Raw genomic sequence first — 25,687 nt, 5'->3', positions numbered from 1 at the left:
TGGAACTTTTTTAACAGGCCCGTGCGCGTCAAGCCTCGGTGAGATCATAGCTGATGTTGGACGAGATGCGCTACCCATCACGGGAAAAGCATCACGAAACACTCACTTTTTAGCCTCGTCCTTGGTCGGATGTTTTCAAAGTTCTCAAATATCCTCAAACTCTTGTTCAGGTCTCAAATTTTCGACCTAACTCTTATGTTCCATCCTTCAAGACACAGTAAGCTTCTTTGAAAGGCGCTGCGCTTGTTAGAGCTTAGTCAAGAGGATTTCCAAAGCGCCTACGCCCTAGTTGAGCTACCGCTAGTTCTATGAAAGTACTTTGAGTGCGGAGATGTTTGTGAGTACATTGGCTTCTTCCAGGATAGGCTTCGAAGAGCTTAGTCAAGTAGATAATAATAAACCTAAAGATGCGAAGCGGGGTATTATCAGTCTAGTTCTCACGCGATCGACGGTAAAATTGTCTTAGTCTAAAGTTTAAGAACGACGGTACGGGATGCCTAGTCATCACAACGACGAAACGGGGTTGCAAGTCCAGGGCTAATGCAAGTAACTACCCCGTGAGCCTATACGACCAGCCACTAACCGCATTCTCAAACTTACTAACTTGGTCCAGCATGATTCAAGACATCAGTAGCAATTGATCTACTGGTCTGGATGGATCTGAAGATCTACATTTGGCGCGCAGCCCCGCGTCGTTGCATCTCAGCTGTCAACCGAGGATACTGCGGATGGGGGGTCGTATAAAGCGCAGAGTCGCTCGACTCAGATGAAACAAACTCTCCTTCGACAACAAGGCCAAGATCCAAGCAAACCCTAGCAATCATCATGTCCGTTGAAGACTTTACGAACAAGACCTACGACTATGTCATTTGTGGGGGCGGAACAGCTGGCCTGGTCATTGCTGCCCGACTCACCGAGGATCCGAACGTGACTGTTGCTGTCTTGGAGGCTGGAGGAAACGGGTTGAATGACCTCTTGATCGATGGTCCAAATCTGTTTACACAACTGTGGGGAAAGCCGCAGTACGACTGGGATTATAAGACTATACCCCAGGTTTGTATGTCCTGGTTTTCCACGTTGGATTGAGCTCATCAACATCAGGAAGGCACTGATGGCAGAACTCATGGATGGATTAGAGGTAAAGTTCTAGGTGGCAGCTCAGCTGTCAATTTCAACATGTTCAGCATGGCGTCGAAGCAAGACTTGGATAACTGGGCTGAGTTGGGAAACAAAGGCTGGTAAGAGTTTCCGAATCCCATCTGCAAGTCATATTCTAACTGGCTCCTAGGGGTTTCGATGATATGGTGCAATACTACCGCAAGTTTGAAACCTATCACCCCTCTTCGGAAACTTTGGCAGAGAAAATCAACGACAAGTATCTCGACAAGTCGCTTCGTGGCACATCTGGCCCGATTCACGTTAGTCTTCCGACTATGCTTCGATCACGTTCTAACCCTTACAGATCTGCTTCCCAGACACCGACCTCGCTTGGGTCCAGGATGTGTGGCCTAAAACTATGATGAACGCAGGGTACAAGCCGACAAGAGATCCTCGCACTGGTTCAGCAATCGGTGGATTTAATCAGCTGAACACCATCGACCCTAAGCACAATAGGAGGAGCTACGCCGCGAGAGATTACTATGAGCCCAACGCAGACAGGTCAAACCTGTCGGTCTTGACACACGCTTTGGTCTCCAAGATTGAGTTAGAGAAGACCGGTAGCGATGCGAGGGCCACGGGTGTCCAATTCATTGTCGATGGCACGACTCATACAGTCAAGGCTAACAAAGAAGTCATTGTTTGTGGAGGATCGATCAACTCTCCTCAGATTCTCGAATTGTCTGGAATTGGATCACCTGTTGTGTTGGAGAAGGCTGGTGTAGAGGTCATAGCCGATCTTCCATCTGTTGGGGAAAACTTGAATGACCACACGGCGAGTATCATCGCATTGGTGGGTTCTCCGTTTTCTGCCTTCACATCTGTCTTCTAACTTGTCATTAGGGCGTCAAGGACGAATATCCGACCGCAGAAGCTCTCACTCGGAACCCAGAGATCATGCAACAAGCTTTGGACGCTTACATCAACCACAAAGCTGGTCCATTTGTTGGCGCGCCCACCGCTACTGGATTCGCCTCCTTGGAGAAAATCCAGCCCGACTTCCCAGACGCGGAACAACACATCCAATCCCTCGTCGCAGAGCACGCAAAGAAGTATCCAGATGGGGACTTGGCGGGCCGTGACCAGCTGCTCGCCCGCCAGCTCCTGGATCCGAAGGAAGCTGCCTGCCAGATGGTGGCCCTACCTACGGGTGGTAACATGGAGAACGTACATATACCAAGCAAGCTCTTCAATTCCGAAGACGACGGTATGTGGTGCATCATCGCCGCGTGTAGCACGCGATCTCTATCTCGCGGCTCAGTCCACATCAATACTACGGACCCAAACGCCCATCCCACCATCGACCCTGCCTACTTTAAACATCCGCTCGACGCCGACATAATGGCTCGCGCTATACTCCACGCTATCAACTTCACGGAATTTGAGCCTTTGAAGTCCGTGCTCCGTCGCGACGCCGACGGCGGCCTCGTGGTTTCTAAAAACTCCGGCGGTGTCCTGCCCAAGACCATCGACGAAGCTAAGAAGTTTTTGCGCACGAATACGGCCACAGAGTATCACCCCATCGGCACTTGCACGATGCTGCCCAAGGACAAGGGCGGTGTGGTGGACAACCAGCTGAAGGTGTATGGCACGAGCAATGTGAGGGTTGTGGACGCGAGTATCTTCCCGCTACATGTACAGGGTAATATTGTGAGTCTTGTGTATGCGATTGCGGAGAAGGGGGCGGACATGATCAAGGGGAAGAAGGCTGCGTGAAGGCTTTGTTGGAATGGATAGTATCAGGGCAAGACGTATTCTGTAACTTCTAACGCTACGTCAATTTGATTATGGAAAGTGCGTATCATGACGACGAAAGCTGAAACCTAGCATGGATCTGCTCGGATTAGCATCCTCCAAATCATTTGCAGAGAGCTCTCTAAGCTTTACAACTTCTTCTGCTCATTCTCTAGACCCAAGCACGTACTCGTATTCGAAGTGCGAGGATCGAAATGACCCTCGCCTCAAATCCCCATTTCCAGGACCAGCCTTCCACCATCTCGCCCACACACGTGAAGTCACTCCTACTCCTTCTCCTCAAACGCCTCCCTCCCTTTCTCCAAGAATTCCACCTCATCATCACCCTCCTCCACACCCGCCAACACAGCAGCCTTCCTCCAAGCTAACCCCTGAACCTCACTTTCGCTAAACAACTTGATCGTATTCCCATACGCCGGATTTTTCTTAGCAAAGAACGGGAGACAAGCCAGATCCGCGGGCGTCAAGTGATACTTTGCTTTGCTCTCAGTCTGGTTGACAGCCACCTTTGGCTCATCAACCAGTTTGTTGTCGGCGTCGGTGGGAAGCGCATGTGCAGAGACGTATTCGGTCCATTTCTGCTTGGGCGTTTTGGGTTTCTGGGCTCTTTCTGATGAAGCCTTCTTCTTCGCGTCATCGACAGCAGCAGCGGATGAGGCGTATTCTTCATTCCACACCTCTTCTCCCTTCCGTAGAAGCGCAGAGTCCTTCGTCTTGCCGCCACTGGCTAGAATACCGTGTTTCCTGAACGCGAGTTGTTTCACGTCTTTTTCGAGGAATAGTTTTGTCGTGTTGTTGTAAGTAGGATGTCGTTTTTCGAAATGCAGTAAACTGCCCAGCTCGGTTGGTTTCAGACCGTACTTCTTCTGGCTGTCTGTTTGCGTGATTGACTCTTCTTTCTCGGGCTCAGCATCTAGCAGTTTCCCGTCGACATCGTGGGCTTTCTGCCACTCTTCCCAGTCCTTCTTGTGGTGCGCCTTTTCCGCCTTTTCTTCTTGTGCCTTGGCCTTTTCGCGCAGCTCGGCAGCTAAGATCTCCGGGTCCTTTTTGCGTCGCTTTGCTGTTGGTGTTGTTGTGGGTACCTCGGCGTCAGCTTCAGCTTCGCGCTTTGCTACCTTCTTGGGAGCTGCCTGTTCCTTCTTTTTGCTCGCAGACGCCTTCTTCTTCTTCGTTCCAAAATCTGATCCTTCTGAGTCTGATGTGTACTTGACTGGCGCTTTCGCACGGCCTGACCTGCGACTTGACATATTGAATCGTGATTTTGAGTATTGTCAGTTTCAGGTGCTAAAAGTGTGGTAGAAAGAAGAGGGTCCTTATTTATAGAGAGCTGTGTCTTAAACGACAAAGCAGGTTTCACGTTCCGAATGAGATTGACGTTGAAAGGAAGCTCGGATGTCTGAGACAGGGGCAGATTATTAGCCATCTACGTCATTGCGCCGATCAGGCAGGTGAAAACGTCTTACTACAGTATGCAAGACTGTAGCTCACTGCCATTACCACTGCATCGGTAATTGTGTTGCTATATTGATATTTTGAGTTTCAGCCGACAGCCCTATTGATCTTTTCATCGCAAACATGTATTCGCACTAACAGAACAGCCAAGCCTGATCTAAATATATTTGGTGCTCTGTTTACTATACTTTATGGTTATGTACTGCCTGCTTCGTGTTTTATATTGTGACGTATTTTCTGCACCCCGTCATCTCTACCAACGTATCGCCTTTTTGAACACCGGCACCTCCTCAAAGTCATCCACACTCCACTTCAATTCCCCTTTCTCATCGATCCACGCCCCCTGATCACTACAATTCAAGCCCTTCTCCTCATTCTCCTTGGCTTCGTTTTGGCTTACACCCACTTCATCCTTTGCCAACCATATAACGGGCGTTTTGCTCGTATACGCAGGGTTCAGATACGCTTTCTTCACGTCTTCCTCGCTATACTCCGGCGCATCGTCCATATCAAAGTCGCCTTCGCACAGCCAAGCCTTCATCGCGGTATGGCTCGCAAAAACATGCGGCTGCAAGAAGTGCGCAACTGGTGAAACGAGGTGTGGCGGTACACGTGTGCGACTGCTCAGGCGGTTGATATTCGACTCCGCATTGTGTAGCGCATCGGATTCGCCTTCCTCTGCGGCTGAGAGTAGAGGGGCTTGCTCATCGTCCTCGGAACTGAGAGCCAAGTCTGCAGGAAGAAACTGCTCAAGCGGAGCGAAGTAACGATTTGTGGTGTAGTTGAAGATTACAGTAGCGATGAGGAGGAGTACGACCATGATTGATGGACCAGTAGCTTGGCGCAAGCCAAAAAGGCCAATGAGGCAGAGCTCGGCAATGTAGACACCAGTGAGAATTTGTTGAAGGGCGAGTGTGTAACAGTGCCCCTTCGTGTCGATTTTGGGTTGCACGGTGTAGAGTAGCATGTACCGATAGCTGACATAAAAGATGGCGAGGCCTATGGCGGCGAAGCCAAGGACGAGGGGTGCGATGCAAGAGTAGGCAATAGCTGAATGACGTTAGTATAATGCCCTTGATTCTTCCACGGTGTTCTCTTACCGATGATCACAAAATTCACATACTTCGGGAACAGCTTGCCCCACGGCATGCCCCTCAAAGTAACATAGCTATTGTACTTCTGACGTGGCGTCTTATCAAAGTACTTGTCGAAGAAAAGAAAGGACAGAACATCAGAGTAGTTCAGAATATTGCTCGGGGCGTTTGTTAGTGCCTGAACGACGAAGTATGTAAGGTACGTGTTTGATGCTTGTGGTAGACGCTCGGCAAGTAGTTGAGGAACAGAAGCCGGATCCTTGGCGATCTGAGACGCCACAGCTGTAGCCCCTGATGAGAGCGTAGTGACGAGAAAGACTTGCAAGACCTGAAAAACGAAGTACCACTTGAGTACCTTCAATTCAGTCGAGGTTTTGGTGGGCTCTCCAAAGGTGGTGAAGATATCTACGTTGGTAAGCTATTTGGATTCTGAGACCAGCTTTCACGGGGTACGTACATCTGAAAATATTTGGCACGTATCTGCTCAACGCGCTAAGGAGTAGAGGAGGCACTAGGCCGCTCAGAAGACTCATAATGGAGGGTGGAAGCTTGTTGAGGAAATGAAGCCATTTGAAGTTCTTAGCAAGGTACTCGATGTTCGAGATGATACCAACAAGGGAGACAGGAATAGACCAGAAAATGATGGTGGCGATGACGAGGGCAAGTGCGATGCCTCCCTGCGATATGCGGCGCGCGGGAGTTAAGTTGAGGTTGGTCCAGTTTACTTCATTTGGCACAACTCCAGTGTACCGTGGCGTGAGTGACAAGATATCCGATGAAGCGATTTGCTGGCAAGCTTGTTGCGCTGCGGCTTGCGTACGGAACTCGACGAATACTGCCGCTGCTCCACTAGCTCTCTCCGCGCCCTCATTCGACTCACGAGCCTTTTCAACATCACGCTCCTTCCCTTTGAGTTGATCCCGAAACCAGTCGATGCTGTCGACGTTTTTGCCACCTGGTAGTGTGTGTAGGCTATGTGTTGGTCGTAGGGATTTCTTCATCTGCTTTGGCAGGCTGTCGTACTTCATATTCCGGTCGTTGTTTCCGCCTTGAGTCTTTTTGATCTCTTTATTGACGTTCTGAATGAGTGCGATCTCGGCGGCCTCTAGCTCTTCAACCTTCGAGTTTCTAGCGGATACCAAAGACTGAAGCTTATCGGCCTTCGTAGCGGGCCATATTCTGACCGCGTCATTGCCGAAGAACCGCTGCATATTGCTGTCGTCAAGAGCTGCTGTCGGTGCGGAGAGGAACAGGACGGTGCGCGACGATAGCCTCTTCGAATTCGTCTTGGAAAGATTCCACGCTTGTCGTAGACCAATAAGCCAAAGTCGTTCCCTTGCCACGGTGAACATGACGAAACTGAAGAACACCCAAGCAACTGTGGCATGGGCGTAGAGGTGGTTCTTCTTTTTCACGTTTCCAATTGAGATGCGATTGAGCTCCGTTGATTTTCCTCCACCCGTGGCATTTACCGGCATCAGAATTGGCCAAGTGATGGCAGCGCCAGCGACGCAAATAAAGATCAATGTCCGAAGGAACCGGAGAAAAAGGTAAGAATCCAGCGACTGATGGTACAGAATGAATTTATCAGGAATGATTCTCATCGTGTGGACCCAATCCCAGTACGACCGGCTGTGACATGGCGTGCGATCTTTTTCCGGCACAGTTCCAATGTACGTGCGTGGAAAGTAAAACTTGGGATAGTAGCGTCTGACTAAGATGAAAGCAATCATATATAGGATTGCTATCACAGCTGTTGGGACGAAGGCTGCAACGACCGCTGCTAGAGAAGAAGGGCCGCTTTGCTTCAAGACGTGACTTGTTAGATGATTCGGTTCGAGTACGCCTGGAAACATTTGACTACTTACCGACTGGTCACCTTTGGTGACAAGAACCGTCTGGAAATCCATCTTGATGTGGGCGCCTGAAGGCGTTCGATATAGAAAGAGAATGGATCAGACTGCGCATTAGCCTGTGCGCATTGCTGTCGAGAACACCAAGAAGATCGGCTACGAAAGGAAGCGAACGGTAATTCACGTGCACTTCACCTGTGGAATGGTATTGATGAGAGCGAAAAGTGAAGCCTGCATGAACGACGAGCTGCCGTGTTTATGACGTATACGCGTGGCGCGTGCGCGCCACCCAGCTCGAGCACACGTGCTTACTGCGTCTAGGCAGCACAACTCCGAGGACCAGACGAAGGATATTTAGCGTTTTAGTGCGAAAGATGTGTATTTATTTACATATTAAAAGTTCTACGTGTCTCCAAACAATCTGTATCAAACACCGTTCTTTTGCCCATGGTATCACACCGTCCAGTCCTAGAAATCCAACCGGAACACCCAAACCCTAAACCAGTGTAAATACAGCCTAAACCCAACGCCTGTTTATACAACATAGCATATCTAATGCTAGAATGGGGTGAATGGGGTGGCCTTCCTACAGCCATAGTAACCACCTCACAAGCCCCCAACCTACACCAAGAATCCTCTTTACAGAACCCACAAGCACAACCATAAGCCACAACCACCACATGACGGCCACCAATGCCCACTCGACGAGCATCCAGCCGAGGCCTCGGGCCCATCTCATTCTGCGTCTTCGTGCCCGCAGCATGCGGTCGATTTCGTCTGTGATTTCCTTTACTTGTAACGGTCCTTGCCCGGATACTTCACTCGTAATGCGCAACGCTTTGTCGCCCCCGTCTAAAATGCGAGGCATGAGGTCAGAGTCCACGCGGGATTGCAATTGCAATATCTGGGTAGTGAGCTCCTTAATAGCACTGTCGCGGAAGTTTTCTAGCGATATTTGCAGAGCCTTGGTGGAAGACTCGAGGTCTTTGACCAGTATGCGGGCAGCTAAGACATGTTCTTCCTTCCTTGGAACGGGGAAGAGTTGCGTTTTGGCTGTGGCTGCAGCACGGGTGAGGAAGGCGGGAGCTGGTGATCTAGATGAATAGGCGCGATGGGTGATCTCTTTGGCTTTAACACCAGAGCATAAGAAGAGTGCACGAACGCGGGCGATGTCAGCCTGCGCGACGATGTTGGTGGCCTTGCGCTGGACCGCATGCTCACCATTGTCTGCAATACTCCAGTGCCGCTTGCCATCAAGCGTTGGTCGAGAGCTACTTCGCTGTCTGCCATTAGGCCCTTGAGCATTCCTAAGCGCTGTAGGAGGCAGGCCAGGCACACTAAACGCTCCAGGACGCTCGAGAACTTTATTGATCCGGTCTTGACTGTGACTGCGGATGACGCTGAGCGATGTTGTGGACGAGTTTTGAGAGAGGGTACCCAGGTCCATTCGAGGTGGTGCGAGTTTATTGAAACGAGGTGAACGGCTGTTCTTTCGCTCTCGGGTTTGGCGAGTGATGTGATGCTCCACATCCGAACCGAACTCGTCGTCACGGTGTGTTTGATTGACTGGGCGGAAAGTGGGGAGTTCAAGGTGAGAGCGGCCGTGTTTCCTGGAGGCAACGCTTTCTGTCGTGACCGTGCGAGATGTCGCCGGCCGTATGGGAGCCCTAATTTTGGTGTAAGGGTCGATGCCAAAATCCACCGAATTGCGACCCGACGATATTTCCCCATCAGAGTCATCTGGTCGGTCTCTTCTAAATATAAACTCTCCGACTTTCGTCCCTTCCCGCTTCGCGCCTTTGAAAAATCGAGAGACAGCAGAGTGTGGTTCTTGGGTTTCTCTGCGGCGCAGTTTGTCGGGGCTTGGCAAGCTGCTGACACTGTCGTTCTTGCGATGGCCGAGGAGGCTCCTCACGGCACCCGGAGCTGCTAGTGTTCCTCTATGCTTTTCATCTTGCGTTTCCTCACTTGCCTGCCGGGAACTTTGTTGCTTATCTGTACCAGCCGATTCTGGTCGGAACTCGTGCTTGTGGTCTTCGCTAGTCTCGCGTGAATGAAATATATTCAGCTTGCTACGCTTAGATTTCCTATTCTTGGAGCCTGCTCGGCTCTGTGGTGGAGAAAGGTCATCTCCAATATGAGGGAAGCGTTTTGAATGTAGTGGTGTGTTCGGTGCTGTGCTGTCCCAGTCTTCGAAGGACGATCTCGGTTCAGTATCGTCGATGGAGAGCTTAGTATGCGTACGAACTCGTGGAGGTATCTTGAAGCTCCCGTGGTCTTTGACATATGCGAAGCCGTTTCCGAGGCGAGGTACCTCCAGTGAGTCTCGTGCACCGCTATTTTCAGGCAACTCTATGTCATTCCTCCCCCATTTGTCCGGGGTATCAGGCGAAATAATAGCCGGCGACTTCGCTCGGACCTCTTTTGCTTGTTGCTCTAACAACAAAGCAAGCGGACCAGTATTTTGATCAACATCCACAACAAGGCGGGGCTTGCGCTTCCCAAGATCGGTATCCGAACCAGAGGAATCAGAATCGTCCTTCGTCCGTAGTCGCGAGCCTCGCCTAGAGTATTTGCCACCTCTGGGACTATCAGTGCGAATTGCTGGGAGTAACCTTCGCTTGCGACCCCTTTCGCTACCTTTCTCGCTTTCGTCGCCAGTCGTAGGATCAGCTGCGACACCAGGTAAGCCTTCCACCCAGCTTTTTCTGCGCTTTTCGGAGTATTCTTTGCTTGTGCGCGGTGTAAGATAGTCCTGCTTCTGTACATCTCTTGGTGGGAAGATCCTGCGACCATGCCGATTCTCGATTAGCGTCTTATTGTCGTTTTGCTCGACCCAGTGCACATCTGCAAGCAGCTCTTCTGGGCTCAGGACCCAGCCCTTCTGTGACCTCGTTGGTTTGCTTGGCGCGCCCTCTACTGCATGCTCAGCGTGTAGTTCTGGCAACTGTACAGCATCGCCTCGACGGTAGCTAGAGTGGCTCGAATGTTGCTCTATGCGATCCACCCACTCTCGAACTTGCCCAATGTCGATGAACTCTTCAGGAGAGTGGTCGAGCGTTCGTCGTTCGCGAGCTCTGGTTCTTCGGTTGCGGATGTATTGTAGCGGGTTGTAGGGACGACCGAGGCCGTACTGCTTGCCAGCGTAAGACGGTATGCGAGTGAGCTGCGCTTGCGTACTGCCTGGAACGTTACTTGAAGTCACTACGAAGTTCCCGGGTGCGTTGGCGTCTGGTTTCAGCGGGGGCAGATACTCTAGCAGTCGTAGATACTCCATTTGAAGTTCGATGTATGCGCGTGCTTTGCCAACTCGCATCAGTGTAGCAGTAGAGGGGTTGATTGACTGAGTAGTTTGAAAGGCAATTGATCCGCTTCGCGGTATGGATGTAGACATATGGCGAGAAGGCGAGGCTTTGGCGCCCATCGGGGAGATGTTCCTTGATGCTCGTCGCTGCTCGTTGAGATAGTGCTTTAGACTGCTGCCAGCGCCATGGTTGGACGGGGCCCCTTCCCGTTGCGAACCTGAAGTGGCGCGAGACTGAGATGCTAGCAGCTGACTAGTACTTATATTCCTTCTTCGACTCTCGCTCAGGTTCAAAGCCATATGTACGAGCTGATTTGGATCGATCATCTGCCGTTGCGGTGTGGTGGGTGACAGGTCCCGGTCATGGGCGGTAGACGGCACCATATGTGTGTTCCTGTTTGTCTTCCCAACGCGAAGTTGGCCACGGTTCTGCTCTTGCGAGTCGGCCGAGTCAAGGTGGGACCCTCTCTCTGCAGCGCTCTGTCCATAGACCTGCACTTCTCGCGAAAGGGGTGAGCTACTGGGAGATAGTCTCTTCCTCGAGCGAACCTCCTTCCCGCCGCTGTTCTCGTGTGTCTCATGATGCTGTGTCCTCGGACCGCTGGGGAAGCTCGAGTCTAGCAGAAACCCTCCCGAGCGCCGTGCGCGCTGCTTGCGACGGGCGAAGTCCTGCTCTTGTATCGAATCCACAGACAGCGGACTCCCCGACCCTGCCCTTTGAGTGCCGCTCACCGCGCCCGTATTGGGCCTGAAGCCAACGCTCTGCCGCGGCGAAGAGCTGCCTTCCCCGTTGTCTGCGTAGGCACCCGAGTTTTGTGAAATGAGTGTAGGGGAAGACGCCACCGAGGGCTCCGAGGAGACTGAGGGGCGGCCATCGCTCGAGGGCGCCGACATGGTCTTGAGGCTGCGGCTCGATCACCTTGTCCGACGAAGAGGTCGCATTGCGATGACGAAGGCTGCGCGGCGCAGAGGTGCAACCGAGATAGGGGTGGGCGCGGGCGTGGGCGACAGTGTGAGAATCGTACGAGGATGGCTGTTGAGTGTATCGACACGCGTGGGGAAGATCATGTGTGAGTCTTCAGCAAACGACAGGTGCATCTCGCGTCTGGGGTTTAATAATAATGGGTAGTTCGATTAACAGCATCATCGGCTGCACCTCCGGAAGCCGCTTCCTCATACGTCAACAGGCCCAAGCGCCTTCCATTTGCATCTGCCATTGCCTCGCACTTCACCCAACGTGCAGCTTCATCTTGACTACTATGCTCATCAGTCTTCAACCTTCGACTCAACCGCGCAGACAAACCTCGGCCCCTTTCTCCATCACAAAAAGCCCGCCTACTGGCCCAATCACGGTTAGCTGTGTTAGTACGCGATGATCTGCAGTTGATCTCCCACATTCGCTGTGACATGCTTCTCAACCTCGCGGCTAGACCCAGCACGTTGACATTCAATACTAACCGCTATTGTTCGGAGAACCTGAAAGGGCCTTTCTTCCTAGAGCAAGTTGACAGTTAAAAGCTACTATTATTATAATTAATATACTTGAACTCTCAGACCTGATCCTGGCCTTTGGAGAGTGGGTGCAGAGCTTATCTACTAACCCTCCAATGCAAGATACGTGTAGTAGGATACCGAGAAATCGCCTGGGATATTGTTCCACAATGCTAGACGCCTTCCCTGCTATCAAAAGCGCAAGCTGCAGTAGCACACCTTGAGTGACCAAAAGTCTGCGAATGTGGTTGGTGGTTAGCCAACAACCACTCGTCGTACGGCAGCCGTTGTTCAACTGGCAATCTGTTTGTCTTCGCCTCCCTGATTTCCAGCAGAAATGTGCTCAAAACAAGCTTGATCTATTCCAGCGAAAATATCCGCGTCGTAGCATCCCCCAGAAGCTAATAATATACTGCTGCTGCTTCAACGTTTCGTATCGTTTATTGTGGAGAGGGGCGCACGTCGGTTTATACAAACTGCATCTGTTCTGCTTCCTCAGTGACCATGATTCTGAAGCGGGAACGAGAAGATCTACTTCCTCATTTGTGCCTACCATATATTCCTCTAATGTTCAAAGACCAGCGGGAGTCCGTGAAACACTCAGCCTCAACGCCTCGTCATGAGCTGATAGTTCCGCATTGGGCACGTGCTTCCACGGCGTCTTGCCATAATTGGTGTCCCTCGCTGGGATTCTGCAAGCCATAGTCTATATGCAACATAGGTCGCCCGAAAGATGAGACATTCGGGGTGATGTGCGAATGTCGGAATATTGCCAATGTACCCCTGGCATCCCTTAACTTCCCGCCTTCGGCCAACTGATGACAAGGAGAGCGATATATGTCCATATTTCCAAAACACTTGCGACTGCTCGTGAGCTCTGTTTAATGCAGGATGGCGATCATAGCAACTTCGATCGGCTTGGCTAAGCGGAAGCGTGGAAAAGATGCGACAGGCCCGTGGATAAGGAATTTGTTATTGTTCAATAGTGGGTGCTTCGCAAGTACGGATGAGTGGCATTCGAGGAGCCATAGGCATGTGATGGATGTCCCGTCTTTGCCATCGAGCCGAAGACATCCGGCGTCAACGTGTCAGTGGGTACCTGCTATTAGTTGAGAGGCTGGGAGGAGCCAACCCATGAAGTAGAGTTGTCCATCTAGATTATTGTCAGTCCTTGCACTGCGCTTCAGAAAATCCACCGAGTGAAAGTAGCGACGGTTCGTATTGGAACCGAATTCGCGGGACTATGTTCGCATCCGGAAGCGTAGGGCCTGACGTCGGTGTACTATTATTCCTCTTGACTGATGGTCAGACGAACAAGCGAGTTTGTTGGTGATTTCAGTGCTAGCTGAGGTACGATGGCAATGGCTTTGTTTATCTAGTAGCTAGCAGCACTTGCGATACCTAGGTAAAGCAATTGCAGTGCTGCAAGCGATCCCGAACAGGTAACAAGTAGCGAGCTGCATGACTTCCCAGGACGTCGAAGACCTGAAACACCGAGTCGTCCTCTCGCTGAAGGCTTACGAATCAATAATCGTGTTCTCGCGCCTTTACCTTGGAAGGAAGTGTGGGGCTACTATTGGCGGGGAGGCTGACAAGCGTGCTGAAGCCTGTCAGCGTAGCATCGGGGCAGGCGTCATGGTATATTGTTAGTCTGGCAGATGGTTTAGCTGATGGCATGCCCTCCGTACCGGAAATCCTTTCGACGAGAGACTCAACATAAGATAGAATCCTAAATGCCATTGATGTTACGTTTGTCCAGGATTTTGTTGTTGGGGCATGGTTGACATGTTCAACTCGAACGCTGAACAAGGTTTGTGGCAGCTGCACGTCAGCCGCGGAACAGGAGGACCGATCTTATGCCCAATGCCCATATTCCGCAAACCGAAAGTGACAGCCAAGCATGACTTGAACGAGGCGGGGGCTTGTGGGCTAGCATCCCAGCATTCTTTTCGTGAAGTCGTATTGCGCCCCACTACGAGAGCTGTTTGAGATTGAGACAAAAGAATCAAAGCAAGACACCTGCATGGTGCATGGAAGGCCACCTCCGATCGAGAGGCTAGAAATCTGTATTCCGAGTGCAGGCTGCCCATGTCCAGCTGGACTTGTAGCCTTGGAAAGGCTCCATTGGCTCGTAATCGGCGATTCCTCGTAAAATAAACAAGTCCCTCGGAGCGCTGATTCGCGTGCCCGCGGTTCCCGCTTGGACCGCAACGAGGCGGATGATCCGGTACTTGGCCGCGGCGAGGCTGAACAAGGGAACGAAACTAGAGAAGAAAACCAAATGGCGCTGATGGTGCCCTTGCTAACAGGATTTAGAGGATGCATTGGTGCTAGAAACGATGATGCAACGTGAGCGATGGTGTCGTCGTCACGGGAATTAGCTCGCATAACTAGGCGCGAGCCATCACCCTCGAAATAGGAAAAGCATGACCAAGGTGATCACAACAGCTCGCTCGCCCCAACTCTCGCCCTCTTGGACCTGCTGTTCTTCGCAATAGCGGAATGATCCGAGCAGGGTTCTGGCTGGGATCCTTTGGTTCTTTTTTATTGTTTGGTCCAACCGGCAAAGGGTCCTACCCAAGCTATCCGCGTCTTGTTGCCTGATTCGCCCTGAGCTCAACAGACTTCGTTCAGGCTGAGGCTGACTGACGCGGGAGCTGAAAACCCAGCCTTGCAGCTCGTGCCCACTCCGCCTGTCCCAGCAAAAATCAACTATCTGCCTGGACTTATTTCCCTGCCTAGCCCCGCGCTCCCCAGATCGACCTGGAAACACATCACACGTCTCTAACACCCTGGCCGTACTCTCCATATCGTCTAAACCCTTCAGATTTAGTCGCCGTTAGAGCTGCCGCAGTAGCCCCACTCCCAAGGAACAAATCAACTTCCGAGTCCGTTCACTTCGAGACGGGATAGATCCGCGCTCATCCAGTCCTCTTGGACCCCTAAAAGACTGTCAAGTGTTGATGCCTCCAACAAGGTCAAGAGCCAGGATGAAAGAAGAAACGCCGGCTACCACCTCGACAATGATTCAAGTCAGCGAACCTGTTGAGCTACCGTCAGCATCAAGGGAAACCATTGTTACAGCATCGCCTCTTGACACCACGCCTAATACATCACCCACTGCCCAAACAACATCAAAGACCCCGTCTCGCAGAGTACTGCGGCTGAAGTGTCCAACATGCACCGACTATCCCGACGGTTTCCGCAGTGAGCATGAATTGCGACGTCATACGAACCGCGTTCACAGGAAGACGCGTAAAGTCTGGGTTACCATCGACACCTCGCCCGACAAGACGTTTCTTGCAAACTGCAAAGCATGCCAGACGGGCAAAAGGTATAACGAATGCTATAACGCTGCAAGTCACCTCCGGCGCATGCACTTCCATCCCCATAAACGCGGCGAACGGAAGATGACTGCTGCAGAGGCTCGACGCGGCGGCAAACCTGGCGATCTGGATCCTCCCATGGAAGTACTGAAGGCAAATTGGTTACGAGAAGTGGACGAGATGGTTGGAGAAGACAATGAACCCATCGTGGACGACGTGGGGAACGTACCCTTGACCCAACCTCAGCTCTTACCCCAGCCTCTGCCCGCACCAAACAAGTCTGAAGGGAAGGCACCACCGACACCAACGACGCCTTCGACTCGATCAATGGCAATCGACAGCATCGTGGATAAGATGGATGCATCCTGAGCCCAACGCCTATGCTAAGGGACAAAGCATACAACCGGACGCGACTAGGCACCGAACGCGCGCCGAGAGACCAGTATCGGCTCATCACCAGTAAGCCAACCGAATATACTCGCTGCGGTTGGCCTTCTGCGGCTCTTCCACACTTCGTGAACACAATGGCCATCCTGCTCAACGCAGGAAGACAGGGATGCAGGCCTAAAACACATCCTTGTAAGCGTCTATCGTGGCGAATAGTAAGACGGGCTAGAATAGATATCCAAGGCATTGCCCCGATCGCTCTTTCCAAAAGTATTCTGGTGTTTGGTTTATCGGCGTTGGGGTGGGCGGCATGAGGGCGTCCGAGGAGCCATGTACAGGACGGTCTTTAGGAACGCGTACATAGCGAATGAGATGTGACTCTGAAGTAAGAGTATCTTACTCGGGAATGTGACTTTCTTGCCCTACAAAAGACCTTGCCCATCGTGCGTGCATTTGTAGTTATACGCTAGATAAAGGCACTAACCGTAAACTGTTTTCGTGCATCTAGATGTAGATGAGGATCAAATGAAGATTAAAAATGTAGCAGCTGTGACATAGCAACAGCATGAGCAAAGCAGCGCGGGAGAAGTTTGTGATATGTGCGACAAGACGTGAAGTGGGATTAAGATGTCGATCGAAGGGACTTCGGGCTATGAACCGTCTGCCGGGTAGTTGGCTCGTGCTCAAATTATTTATGCGCTGCATCGTGAATCCTTCGAAGCCACCAAACCACCTTTGCAGCAGACACGAGGTACGTTTTCCCCCGAATTCTTCTGAGCCTGTGCATGAAGTATGCCACTAGCCCAAATGGACCTATAGGCTAATTATCTTGTTTAGTACTCAGTACCCATACACACCTCACGCGATTGTCATGTAATGCGCGTCCTCGCCCTTCGATGACCCTCCCCGCATAGTCTCGGACAGTTGCAATGGTTCCCTCGACTGCATATCCCAGGCAGCGTACGAATCCAATCGCCGGCATCGATAGTCTCGGCTGCTCATAACCCACCGTGCGTGACGACAATTTGGTATTTGAGACAGGGTTCGGGTCCGGAGGATGGCGTCGCACTATGTACGCGTCTCGAGGAATTTTGTCAACCTGGGCAAGTTCTATAGCATCCCACCTTGGGGTACTGTACCACCTTTCGGTATGACAGTGGTGCAAAAGAATTTCGTGAACCTGGGAAACCTATACACGCGCATCAAAGTACCACGACCTCCTGGATGGGCATACTTTGATGATGGATCCATCTTCATTGTCCCGTACGGGTGGCTCCCTCATCACGGATTTGAAAAGCGTATGAGCCTTGCTGCATCATTCATAAGCAGTCCTTCTCCTAAGATACAGGCAATACGACAAGAAGATCCATTGAGGAGTCGACTTATCCTTATCAAGTAAGTGGGATGCACTTCTCACACACAGATCGCAGCTAAAAGTCATGTTAGTAAAGATGGGAGGGACTTGAAACACAACACCTTCCATATACTAGCCCGAAATGCATACAACAACCAGAGACTGTCTGTAGTAGGTTTACCATTCGAAGATATCGCTCTGAAACTGGACGAGTCTGGATCCCATCCTACATCTGCACAGTTCAAGGAGGCTCCACAGCTGAAGATTGAGCATAGACTGCGAAACAGTGAAGCCTTGAGAACTTTCCGGGGCACGTTTATTGACGGAACTTTGCACCCCAACGTCCGTTTAGGCAATGGGCTTCTATTTTCAAGCAATGCGGGCATACGAAGCCCTCAAATGAGGGAGAAGAGACAGCTCCGGGATCTTAAGGTCAAGGCCCGCCGTAAAAGCCTTGATCTGCCAAATCGAGCACCTGCGGAGTTTTCGGGTCGATGGGGTGTAAATTCTTCCATGGATCGTCATAGACCTGCTCAAGAACAAGGCGTGCAGCTTTGGGAATCCCAGATGGCTGAAAAGGACCCATTTTCTCAAGAAATTCCACCACCTACACCAGGTGCAAGAAGTCCGAGCAGTACGCTTGAATCAGGCGATACTGAAAACGAGGCCGAAGTGCGTGAGTTAGAGCAAAGAATGGAGATCATTCGATGGAAGCGCAGGAGTTTAGAACTTGAACGGAAACTGGCCATGGCGACAAGACGCCGTGCATCGACGACACGCGAGCGCTATCAAACCAATCGAGACACACCACAGCACAAACCAGAGGGATCATTACAGGCACCTGTCAAAAGCACTGGTGACGTCTTTTCTTCCAATGGCTTTGATTTCGACGACGAATCGCCACCAGAAGCTCTTGCACGCCTGCGATCACGTATCCAGTTACCCACAAGAAATAAATTGCGCTCGAGAGGAGTGTAAAATCGTGCGAGCTGTCGACATATATACCCTACTCTGCCATATAGATACCCCTTACAATCACCCATAATACATGAAGAATATATAGCACAGCCATGATCTTCTTCCCGCTTCAGTGCTAGTCGTTGCTGTACCTTCCCTTCTTTTGGCAGAAGGACTATGGTATAGATCATCCGCGATCAACGCAACATCACCACATTCAAAGGAAGGGAGTCACACGTGCATGGCATGACTCGCCGTCTCAACTATCTTTCAAAAGAATTGATGTGCGCTTGAATGAGATAAGAAGGCTGCCTTGATTTTATGTAATTAGATTTTATTCGATCCGGGGTATATGTATAACTATTTCATCTCATCCCATTCCACATGACAAGGCCGTGTCCATTACTATGCTTGTCATAACCGTCGTGTATACTCTGTACTCTTCCTCTCCCTCTGCGGTACCACCATATCGAACTCCTCACTCGCACTCTCGACCTGAATATTCGTCTCCGTGACAATATTGATTGCGTTTTCAATATGCATAGGCTTGTATATCGAGTCCTGGGAACCCGTCCTCGTCGGGCTTAGGTCCTCGTGCATTGTCTCTTCCTGCCGTGAGCGCTGCGTATGGCTGCGTCCGCGGCGGTGGTCGGCTAAGCGTGAGAGACGATTGCTGCCGCCGACGATGGTGACGGTGCGGGCGGAGCCGGCTATGGGCTCCTTGCTCGACATGGATTGTAGGCCGTAGTCGTTGACGTCTCCCGGGCGCGCGGCGTTTGTTGCGATGGCGGTGACGTCGTGGGTGCGGTTGTAATTCCCTGTGGAAAGATCGCCCGAGACGAGTATGCGTCTGGTTAGGGTGTATAGGAGCGCGTCGATCCAACCGCATGATGTCAACATGGAGCCGGCGACGCAGAAGAATATGTCGGGCATATGGGTACCCGTCATGGCGACCATGCGACCCACTGCGATAGGCAAGGTGAGGATCACGTATACGAGTGGGTAGAGGACCATAAACTTATTCGCACGCGTAAGTTTCGAAGTATCATTGGCCATGATGCTACGAATGCGGCCGCGCAAATGGAAGAAGATGTGAGCGTAGATGATAATAGTTCCAAATTCGACAATAAAGATCCAGAAATCTACGAGAGAAGTCAGCTTAGTATCTCTCACGTAGTTTGTACATGGATACTTACAGTGCAGCCAGAGGCGTTCGTTTTGATAGTCGGTGGATACCCAACACCAGCCTCCAGCCCGAGCGAAGAAGCGGCCCTGGTACAACGCTGGACCCAGTATGGTGAGGAGTAAGGCTACCAGCCAAATGCCCAGTATTGATACAACAAACCACATGTAAGGTAGCTTGTATCCTTTAACGACTCCCATCCAAGTGTGGATTGCAATTGCGAGAACAAAAAATCCGCTTGCGATATCTCCGATGTGTAGAAACCAGGCCTGGACGAAGCATGGTGCTGTAGGTGCTATAATCTTGCCTATACGAAGCCAGTGGAAAGATATCGAGAAGGCGATTGATTGTTGTAAGTCCGCCAGCAGGAGGTTGTAGATGAGGATGACATATTGGTTGTACCCGACGTTTTCCTTATAGTGCTTTCGCCATGATACCATTCGATGAGTGATGAAGATCAGGAGCGCCGTGACTGATATCAAGCTCATCATAGCAAAAATAGTAACCGGAATAAGCCCAGACCGGAACACAGGCGTCAATGGATCCAAGCTATTCGGAAATGCAGAGTATCGCTTCTCGAGCGACCGAGCATCCAAAGAGGAAGCCATATTGAGGGGTACCACGGTGGTCTCCGGTAGTGAATTCACTACCAACTGGTCGCGTGGCAATTGGTTATGGGTGTGGGTATGTAGCCGTACTTTCAAGTCTTTAGGACACCATGGTTGTCCAAGCAGCGATTGGTCGGATTATCTGGCGACGAAGGCGCACTGGTCTCGTGCCTTACAGACTCCCGATGGATAGCCCCGCAGCTCGTCGGTTACGTGTTCGCGGTGTGCTGGGTAGTGGTGCTTTGTCTGATAGAAGGGTGGGGTCAGGAGTGGTTTGGGGAAAGGCACAAAAGAGGTGGTCAACACCGATATTCTCCGCAAAAGTATGGAATCCTGGAATCGGGGGGGAAATACTGAGGGAACGACCATAGAATAGGAGGATTTTGTCAGAGGGTCCTAAGCCTTAGTGCCAATACAGGATGGGCGCTTTGATATGCTTTCAAGCTAGGGATCGTCAAAGTATCTGCTGTATCTAGGTAAAATGGAAATGCAGGTGCCCAGGTGCAGCATGTTTGACGGATGCCAGAGATCGCCTAAGTACGCTACACTATGCAGGGTTGGGTTGGGCCACTGCATCTAGCGTGCTCTCCTTGCCAGTCAGTCAGCGTCTTGGTGCAAGGGAACGACTCGAGAATAGCCCAACCGGCCAAGCCGGTCAGGGCTTCCTGGGCAAGCTTCAAGGCTCTAGCGAAGACATGCCAGGCACCATAGCATAAGGGACAACAACGTGGAAGGGAGCGGGACGGGGATGTTGTCGTGTGATGAGTCTCGAGCGCATACTGGTGGGAACAAGTGCCAGCCACCACGTGGAGCACGTCCCGTACAGCACATCAGCTGCCGCTACAATACCAATCCAGAGGGTGATTGACGGTGCTACAGCGGTGCCAACCGCGCGCCCTCGCCGTATGCATACGAAATCTTGCGCAATTTTCCAGTCGTCGAAACGAGTCCGTTGGTCTTTGATGGTGACCGTGTCCGAGGGTGAGCTACGCCGCACTCAAATTGCGGCGCGTTCCATTCATCTCGACTTCAAGCCTGAGGAACCTCTCACACCAGCCGCGACCTCCTTTTTACGTAGCCAGTTTGCGGGGCAGCAATTCTAGCTAGCTAGATTCTGGGGGATTAACCGCTAGATGGGCAGCTGCTAACCCGGTACACTCTAGAGTTTCTTGCGCTATCAGGGGTTACACACGAAGCGAGTATCGAAAAGGGCATTGCCAACAAGTCGAGTTTTGTGCGGCCCGAATTGACCGTACCGGCAAGACAATGATGATTCCGGATACTAAAGTTCCCTTGATCTGGCCTTGATAGCTGGCTGGGCGCTCGGGACTCCAACACGGACGACGGAAGCGTTTGCAAAGTGCTTACGACATCCCGGAAATCCAGGCTTCAGGGAAGGACCGAGGCATGATTCGAAGCTCTGAGAAAGATGCCGAGAGTGCGCAATCAACCGCAATCAATCGACAGCCACAAGCGCAGCCACCACGGTTTCCAACACCACGCTATGTAGGCCAGACCAAGGATGAAGCTGGACACGTTCCAGAACGTCTTCATGAGGCGTGACTCGTTCAACACGCACTGCATACATCGTATCAACAGCTATTGTTGACATACGTATATGTCTGCATACATGGCTTCGTCTCCAGAGCTACGTGCAGTTTTTCGTCATCCATGAACCAAATCAACTGCCGATGAGAGAGCAATGATAGGCGTGGAACCCGTCATCGCTGGCATTTGGCGTTCAAACTTAATGCATCCTTCCTCTATAATCCTAACACCTTTTCAACCAGGTACCCTGCGCTAAACCAAGGGGCGGCTTGCATGTTACCGGCATGCTGGCCTGCATTGCAGCGAGAGAATCTTGGATCGATGCGGCAACTCTAATGTTCGATAAAGTTCTTTGCGCCTTGGTAGCGATGAGGTCAATCAATCGTACCAAGAAACTGTCCTCCCAAATACTGGCGACATGAGTAGTCGCATCGACCCTGCCGGCAAGAGCTCGAATCAGACTACCCCGATCCGTCCGATCCTATTTCAGGCGTCCTCTTCAATATCACCGTAGTACGGCCATGGTTAATTTACCAAAGCTCCAGACTCGTTGCTCAGGCGAAGTACACGCGGAGTCCTTCAGGGAAATGTACCCCGCAAGCGCAAAAGGCGTGACAAGCGCGTGGTGAACGGCAATGATGCCTCATACAATCTAGTACGTTACTCCCACAATCCTTTCCTCCTTGTCAGTCTCAAACGTTAATCGTGGGACAAGGTACGATTTTATTATGCGCTGTTATATACAAATTGTGGCCAGCGGCAACGGACCGATGCGAACGGAATTGCAGACTGCATCTAGCGATTGCTGAAAGAAAGTGCGAAGGACATCTCACACGGAAAAAAGTTGCGATACCAACAATCCGACTTTACCGCAGTCAATCGGTGAGGGCGAAGTACCAACGTCCAACACATTAACCGGCCAGCCGGCAGCCAATCTCACAACCTCCACAACGATACATACCAGTCTCGTATCTGCAAATATCCACAAGTTCAACATGCTATCACAACGTTCAATCCTTCCGTCGTCCCAAGCCTTGAGCTTACGTCAAATGGCGCCCTTAGTCATGTTGCATTCGCGACAAGAAAGTCCATGAACGAGAACAAGCCCGTCGCTCAGCCTATTCGCAAGGTCGCTTGCAGTCTGTTCTCTTTTACCCTATTCTCCACCTTCCCGTTCCAACGGCGCAGCTAGGACACGACTCAGCAAGCTAGTGTAGGTCCGTTAGTTTGGAGACAGTGCCCTTATCCGCGGTTTTTTTTTGCTTAAGACGAACGTCTCGTATTCACGACACATTTGCCCAGTCTCATGGCAGACGTAGTCCAAGGCTACCCAAAAGGAGACTCCCCCGAACGAAGCCGTTCACTTGCCAATATGCAAGTCATGGGCTTCGATCCTGCGCCGCTAGTCCCCGAAGCGTCTCTCCACGTTTCATCCTCCTTGCCCCACACCTGTGTGCGCTGCTCTCTACAGCTCTCCAATACCCCCCATCTAAGGCCGCATAGATTGAGGGAGATCGCGTTCATGCAAAATTGAGGGGTGATGTAATCGAAGCTTGATCCCGGTGCTCGCACGCTGGAGCGGATATCTTGCGTCTATCATACAATACCACCAACCTCACAGGACGAGTTAGGGTAAGCTCTCTCTATCACATTTCAATCGTTATGGCATATCTATGTTGTTTTATTCAAAAGGCAGTTGAGATGATTATTACGTAGACAAGCCGCTCTTCTATATCATCCGCGATATACCCTAGTGTCAGCAACCTGTTTGATCAGCTACCGTCTCCACCTCCACAACCAGGTTCGCACGTTCGCCTCCAACTGCAGCATGCATCGAAACCTGTTGCAAGTAGGACCGAAAATCTGTACCATGCATAGCCGAGACACTGCTCCCTTCGCCAACTACATAACATGCCCCGGATCAGCTGATTGTCATGTGCATTATGCAGCGACCCAGTGAGGAAACACCGTAGGGTTCCTACAGACAAGCGATACATCTGAAACGTAAGGTACGATGAAGTCATTGTCAAAAGTCAAATTCTGGAGAAAGTAGGTGACCCATCGATTGGTGGAAATCAATTATACCCTCACTTATACTCTTATAGTAAGCACAGCTCGGGAATATGCAGTTTCGCGGCGTTACTCTGCGCAACATGCTTGCTGCTTAGATACTGCCAATTTGTCTGCGTACGCCACGCATGGCTACCTGCTTTGCAATGATGACATCTATTAACAGGATACGCTGTGACGTACGTAATATCATAGTCTAGACGAATTACTTTCTATGTCCCTCTGATGTTGGGCATGTCACTTTACTCTTCACCTCATTTGATAATGTAGGCTCAGAGGTACGCTGTATCAACCACGCCTTTTGCAACTCATACTTCTATTCAGCGCCATATGGCGAGTAGCAAAAAAAGGCTGCTATCGGCTCTCTATTTTCATAAGATCATTGCACTGAATATCGAGCTGTTGGCTAGGTAGTAGTGGCTTCGTGTGCTGAGAGGACAAGGGTTCCTCGATGGAATGACAGAATCATTGGTGGTTTACAGGTTGAGATATCTGGAAGACCCGTATAACTCTGAGTATTACGAGGATGCGGGGAAATGTACTTGCGTTACAGCTGGAATCAGCAGATGAGTATTTTCACAGTAGATGCAGCCAGGGGTATATCAGCTGAGGAGATACGAAGCATCCGGCCATGTCTACACAGATGAGCAGCCTACACTTCTTAGTTAAGTTCTATTTCGCCTCTTAGAGTTGTGTGGGAGGCTATACTGCTTGCAATTCTGGTGTTGGATGGCCCTGGAAGAGTTGGAGCTGTATGTGACAACGTGGATATGTAATGCGGTTAAGATTCTGCTTCCGCTTCAGGTAGTCGCAACCTGTAATGTGGCCAATGCCGTTATAGTCGCGACATATACCGCTGAGTTTACATACCACAGCTTGTGTAAACGCACATATTATTCTGCCTTTGGGCTTTTACGTACTCAATGTATCGTTGTGACACGCTGTGGCTGTAGGAGCTGCACGAGGGTGTACAAATGCGACCTCTAGATGTACGGTGCCCGCATTTCCAGTATATCTCCTCAGAACATGTTGCACTAATTACAATGTACCTGGGAAAGGGAAGGGTGTGGTGTCATGTGGTGTTCGCCAAAGTTACGTTCAGGTTGTGCGTGAGGATGGCTAAGTTCATCTCGAAATAACTTCTGGTGAACGCGAAGAAGTATAAGTAGATGGGCCCGGATCACGAAACGGACAACAACGAACAACTGGCTCAGATCTTCTGTCACAAGCATTCCAAGTTTCCCTATCAGCTTCCATCACATCGATCTTTGAATCAATATGCATTTTCTCCAGATCTTTGCTGCCTCCCTGGCAATTGTTCCAACTGTATTGTCACAGTTCTCCGGATACTACAACATCAGCTCCGCCTTACCCATTACTACCAAGTACCTGACGTATAATGACGTTACCCAAAAGCTCGACAGTTCGGAGTAATTCCACCCCTATACACTCTTTAACCCCTCACACACTTACTAATACATATGTCCAGCCGCAATGAGCGTTTCCAGCAATGGTACATCACCAGTGAACCCTCGGGCTATGCCTTCATCGCCAACCGCCTCGGCGCTGGTCAGTAACGTTGGACTACCAATTGCATGTGCGACATATACTGACTTCGTACCTCAACCTTTAGTCATCACCGCATCGACCGGATCCAATCCCAACACTGACTTGCAACAGGCCCAAGTCTTGAACTTTGAACCAAACGCCATCTCGAGCCAGGCATGGAAGATCACGAGGCTTGCCGATGGATACTATGAGATTGAAAGCATGAGGTATCCCGGACTGGTGCTGGATGTTAAGGGCTCCTCGTCGGCTAGTGGCGAAAAGGTTTTGGTTTACCCTAGGAACAATCCGCAGACTCCGAATCAGAAGTGGCGTTTGTCGAAGCCAACTATTGACACGCTGGCCAATTATGGGTGGTGAGCAATGACAACTAGGGGAGTGGGGGGCGTTGAGGTAATGGGCCATCGTCTATCGATGCTACGGGCCGATGTGGCATCTGGGATTTTGTAATCTGACTGTCCTTACTGCTACCGTTACAAATGCTAAGAAAAGGATTTTCAAAGCGCATACGCTTTAGCTGAGCTATCTCTGATTCTGTGAAGGTACTTTGGGTGCGGAGATGTTCGTGATTATTGTAAAAT

The 25,687-nt window shown here is 50.9% G+C and overlaps 8 protein-coding genes across 8 annotated transcripts; 4 read left to right on the top strand and 4 right to left on the bottom strand.

Moving 5' to 3' along the window:
• The first annotated feature begins 337 nt into the window (after positions 1–337).
• K460DRAFT_369616 (GMC oxidoreductase) lies at positions 338–3,345 on the top strand. The gene is made up of 6 exons (XM_040933993.1): positions 338–557; positions 614–1,053; positions 1,102–1,238; positions 1,289–1,418; positions 1,463–1,951; positions 2,002–3,345. Exons 2-6 carry the CDS (start codon positions 826–828, stop codon positions 2,872–2,874), a joined length of 1,857 nt encoding a protein of 618 aa, XP_040784170.1. The 5' UTR covers positions 338–557; positions 614–825; the 3' UTR covers positions 2,875–3,345.
• Positions 3,189–4,067, bottom strand: K460DRAFT_253242 (uncharacterized protein; the record flags this gene model as incomplete). Its single annotated transcript, XM_040927397.1, has 1 exon — positions 3,189–4,067. A coding segment is annotated over one exon (879 nt), but the record flags the coding sequence as incomplete, so codon positions are not given.
• Positions 4,068–4,618: 551 nt separating this feature from the next.
• Positions 4,619–11,510, bottom strand: K460DRAFT_292629 (DUF221-domain-containing protein; the record flags this gene model as incomplete). The annotated part of the gene is made up of 4 exons (XM_040929361.1): positions 4,619–5,415; positions 5,466–5,864; positions 5,917–7,277; positions 7,993–11,510. 4 exons carry the CDS (start codon positions 11,508–11,510, stop codon positions 4,619–4,621), a joined length of 6,075 nt encoding a protein of 2,024 aa, XP_040784168.1.
• Positions 11,511–13,804: 2,294 nt separating this feature from the next.
• On the bottom strand, positions 13,805–14,269 carry K460DRAFT_169990 (uncharacterized protein). Its single transcript, XM_040926948.1, has one exon. The coding sequence runs from the start codon at positions 14,195–14,197 to the stop codon at positions 13,853–13,855; it is 345 nt and encodes a 114-aa protein (XP_040784167.1). The 5' UTR covers positions 14,198–14,269; the 3' UTR covers positions 13,805–13,852.
• Positions 14,270–14,701: 432 nt separating this feature from the next.
• On the top strand, positions 14,702–16,241 carry K460DRAFT_369609 (uncharacterized protein). The gene has a single exon (XM_040933992.1). It carries the CDS (start codon positions 15,098–15,100, stop codon positions 15,800–15,802), a length of 705 nt encoding a protein of 234 aa, XP_040784166.1. The 5' UTR covers positions 14,702–15,097; the 3' UTR covers positions 15,803–16,241.
• Positions 16,242–16,970: 729 nt separating this feature from the next.
• On the top strand, positions 16,971–18,152 carry K460DRAFT_358334 (uncharacterized protein; the record flags this gene model as incomplete). The annotated part of the gene is made up of 2 exons (XM_040932097.1): positions 16,971–17,215; positions 17,267–18,152. The coding sequence occupies 2 exons, from the start codon at positions 16,971–16,973 to the stop codon at positions 18,150–18,152; spliced, it is 1,131 nt and encodes a 376-aa protein (XP_040784165.1).
• Positions 18,153–18,440: 288 nt separating this feature from the next.
• K460DRAFT_369607 (uncharacterized protein) lies at positions 18,441–20,422 on the bottom strand. The gene is made up of 2 exons (XM_040933991.1): positions 19,328–20,422; positions 18,441–19,273 (listed from the first exon to the last, which is right to left on the bottom strand). The coding sequence occupies exons 1-2, from the start codon at positions 19,920–19,922 to the stop codon at positions 18,546–18,548; spliced, it is 1,323 nt and encodes a 440-aa protein (XP_040784164.1). The 5' UTR covers positions 19,923–20,422; the 3' UTR covers positions 18,441–18,545.
• Positions 20,423–24,756: 4,334 nt separating this feature from the next.
• K460DRAFT_369605 (carbohydrate-binding module family 13 protein) lies at positions 24,757–25,533 on the top strand. The gene is made up of 2 exons (XM_040933990.1): positions 24,757–25,099; positions 25,155–25,533. Exons 1-2 carry the CDS (start codon positions 25,022–25,024, stop codon positions 25,464–25,466), a joined length of 390 nt encoding a protein of 129 aa, XP_040784163.1. The 5' UTR covers positions 24,757–25,021; the 3' UTR covers positions 25,467–25,533.
• The last annotated feature ends 154 nt before the right edge of the window (positions 25,534–25,687 follow it).

The sequence above is a fragment of the Cucurbitaria berberidis genome (assembly GCF_010015615.1).
Source record: "Cucurbitaria berberidis CBS 394.84 unplaced genomic scaffold K460scaffold_5, whole genome shotgun sequence".
NCBI classification, from domain to species: Eukaryota; Fungi; Ascomycota; class Dothideomycetes; order Pleosporales; family Cucurbitariaceae; genus Cucurbitaria; species Cucurbitaria berberidis.
Note: the sequence above shows the minus strand (reverse complement) of the source record. Positions and strands in the feature narration are given on the sequence as shown.

What these genes read in the sequence shown, in the direction of transcription:
- K460DRAFT_369616 (XM_040933993.1), top strand. Translation starts at nt 826, where the DNA reads ATGTCCGTTGAAGACTTTACGAACAAGACCTACGACTATGTCATTTGT. An exon ending in ATTATAAGACTATACCCCAG is followed by an intron (nt 1,054 to 1,101) that starts GTTTGTATGTCC and finishes CATCAACATCAG; the next exon opens with GAAGGCACTGATGGCAGAAC. An exon ending in GCACATCTGGCCCGATTCAC is followed by an intron (nt 1,419 to 1,462) that starts GTTAGTCTTCCG and finishes TAACCCTTACAG; the next exon opens with ATCTGCTTCCCAGACACCGA.
- K460DRAFT_369605 (XM_040933990.1), top strand. Translation starts at nt 25,022, where the DNA reads ATGTCCAGCCGCAATGAGCGTTTCCAGCAATGGTACATCACCAGTGAA. An exon ending in ATGCCTTCATCGCCAACCGC is followed by an intron (nt 25,100 to 25,154) that starts CTCGGCGCTGGT and finishes ACATATACTGAC; the next exon opens with TTCGTACCTCAACCTTTAGT.
- K460DRAFT_369609 (XM_040933992.1), top strand. Translation starts at nt 15,098, where the DNA reads ATGAAAGAAGAAACGCCGGCTACCACCTCGACAATGATTCAAGTCAGC.
- K460DRAFT_369607 (XM_040933991.1), bottom strand. Translation starts at nt 19,922, where the DNA reads ATGGCTTCCTCTTTGGATGCTCGGTCGCTCGAGAAGCGATACTCTGCA. An exon ending in CGAACGCCTCTGGCTGCACT is followed by an intron (nt 19,274 to 19,327) that starts GTAAGTATCCAT and finishes CTTCTCTCGTAG; the next exon opens with ATTTCTGGATCTTTATTGTC.
- K460DRAFT_169990 (XM_040926948.1), bottom strand. Translation starts at nt 14,197, where the DNA reads ATGGGCAGCCTGCACTCGGAATACAGATTTCTAGCCTCTCGATCGGAG.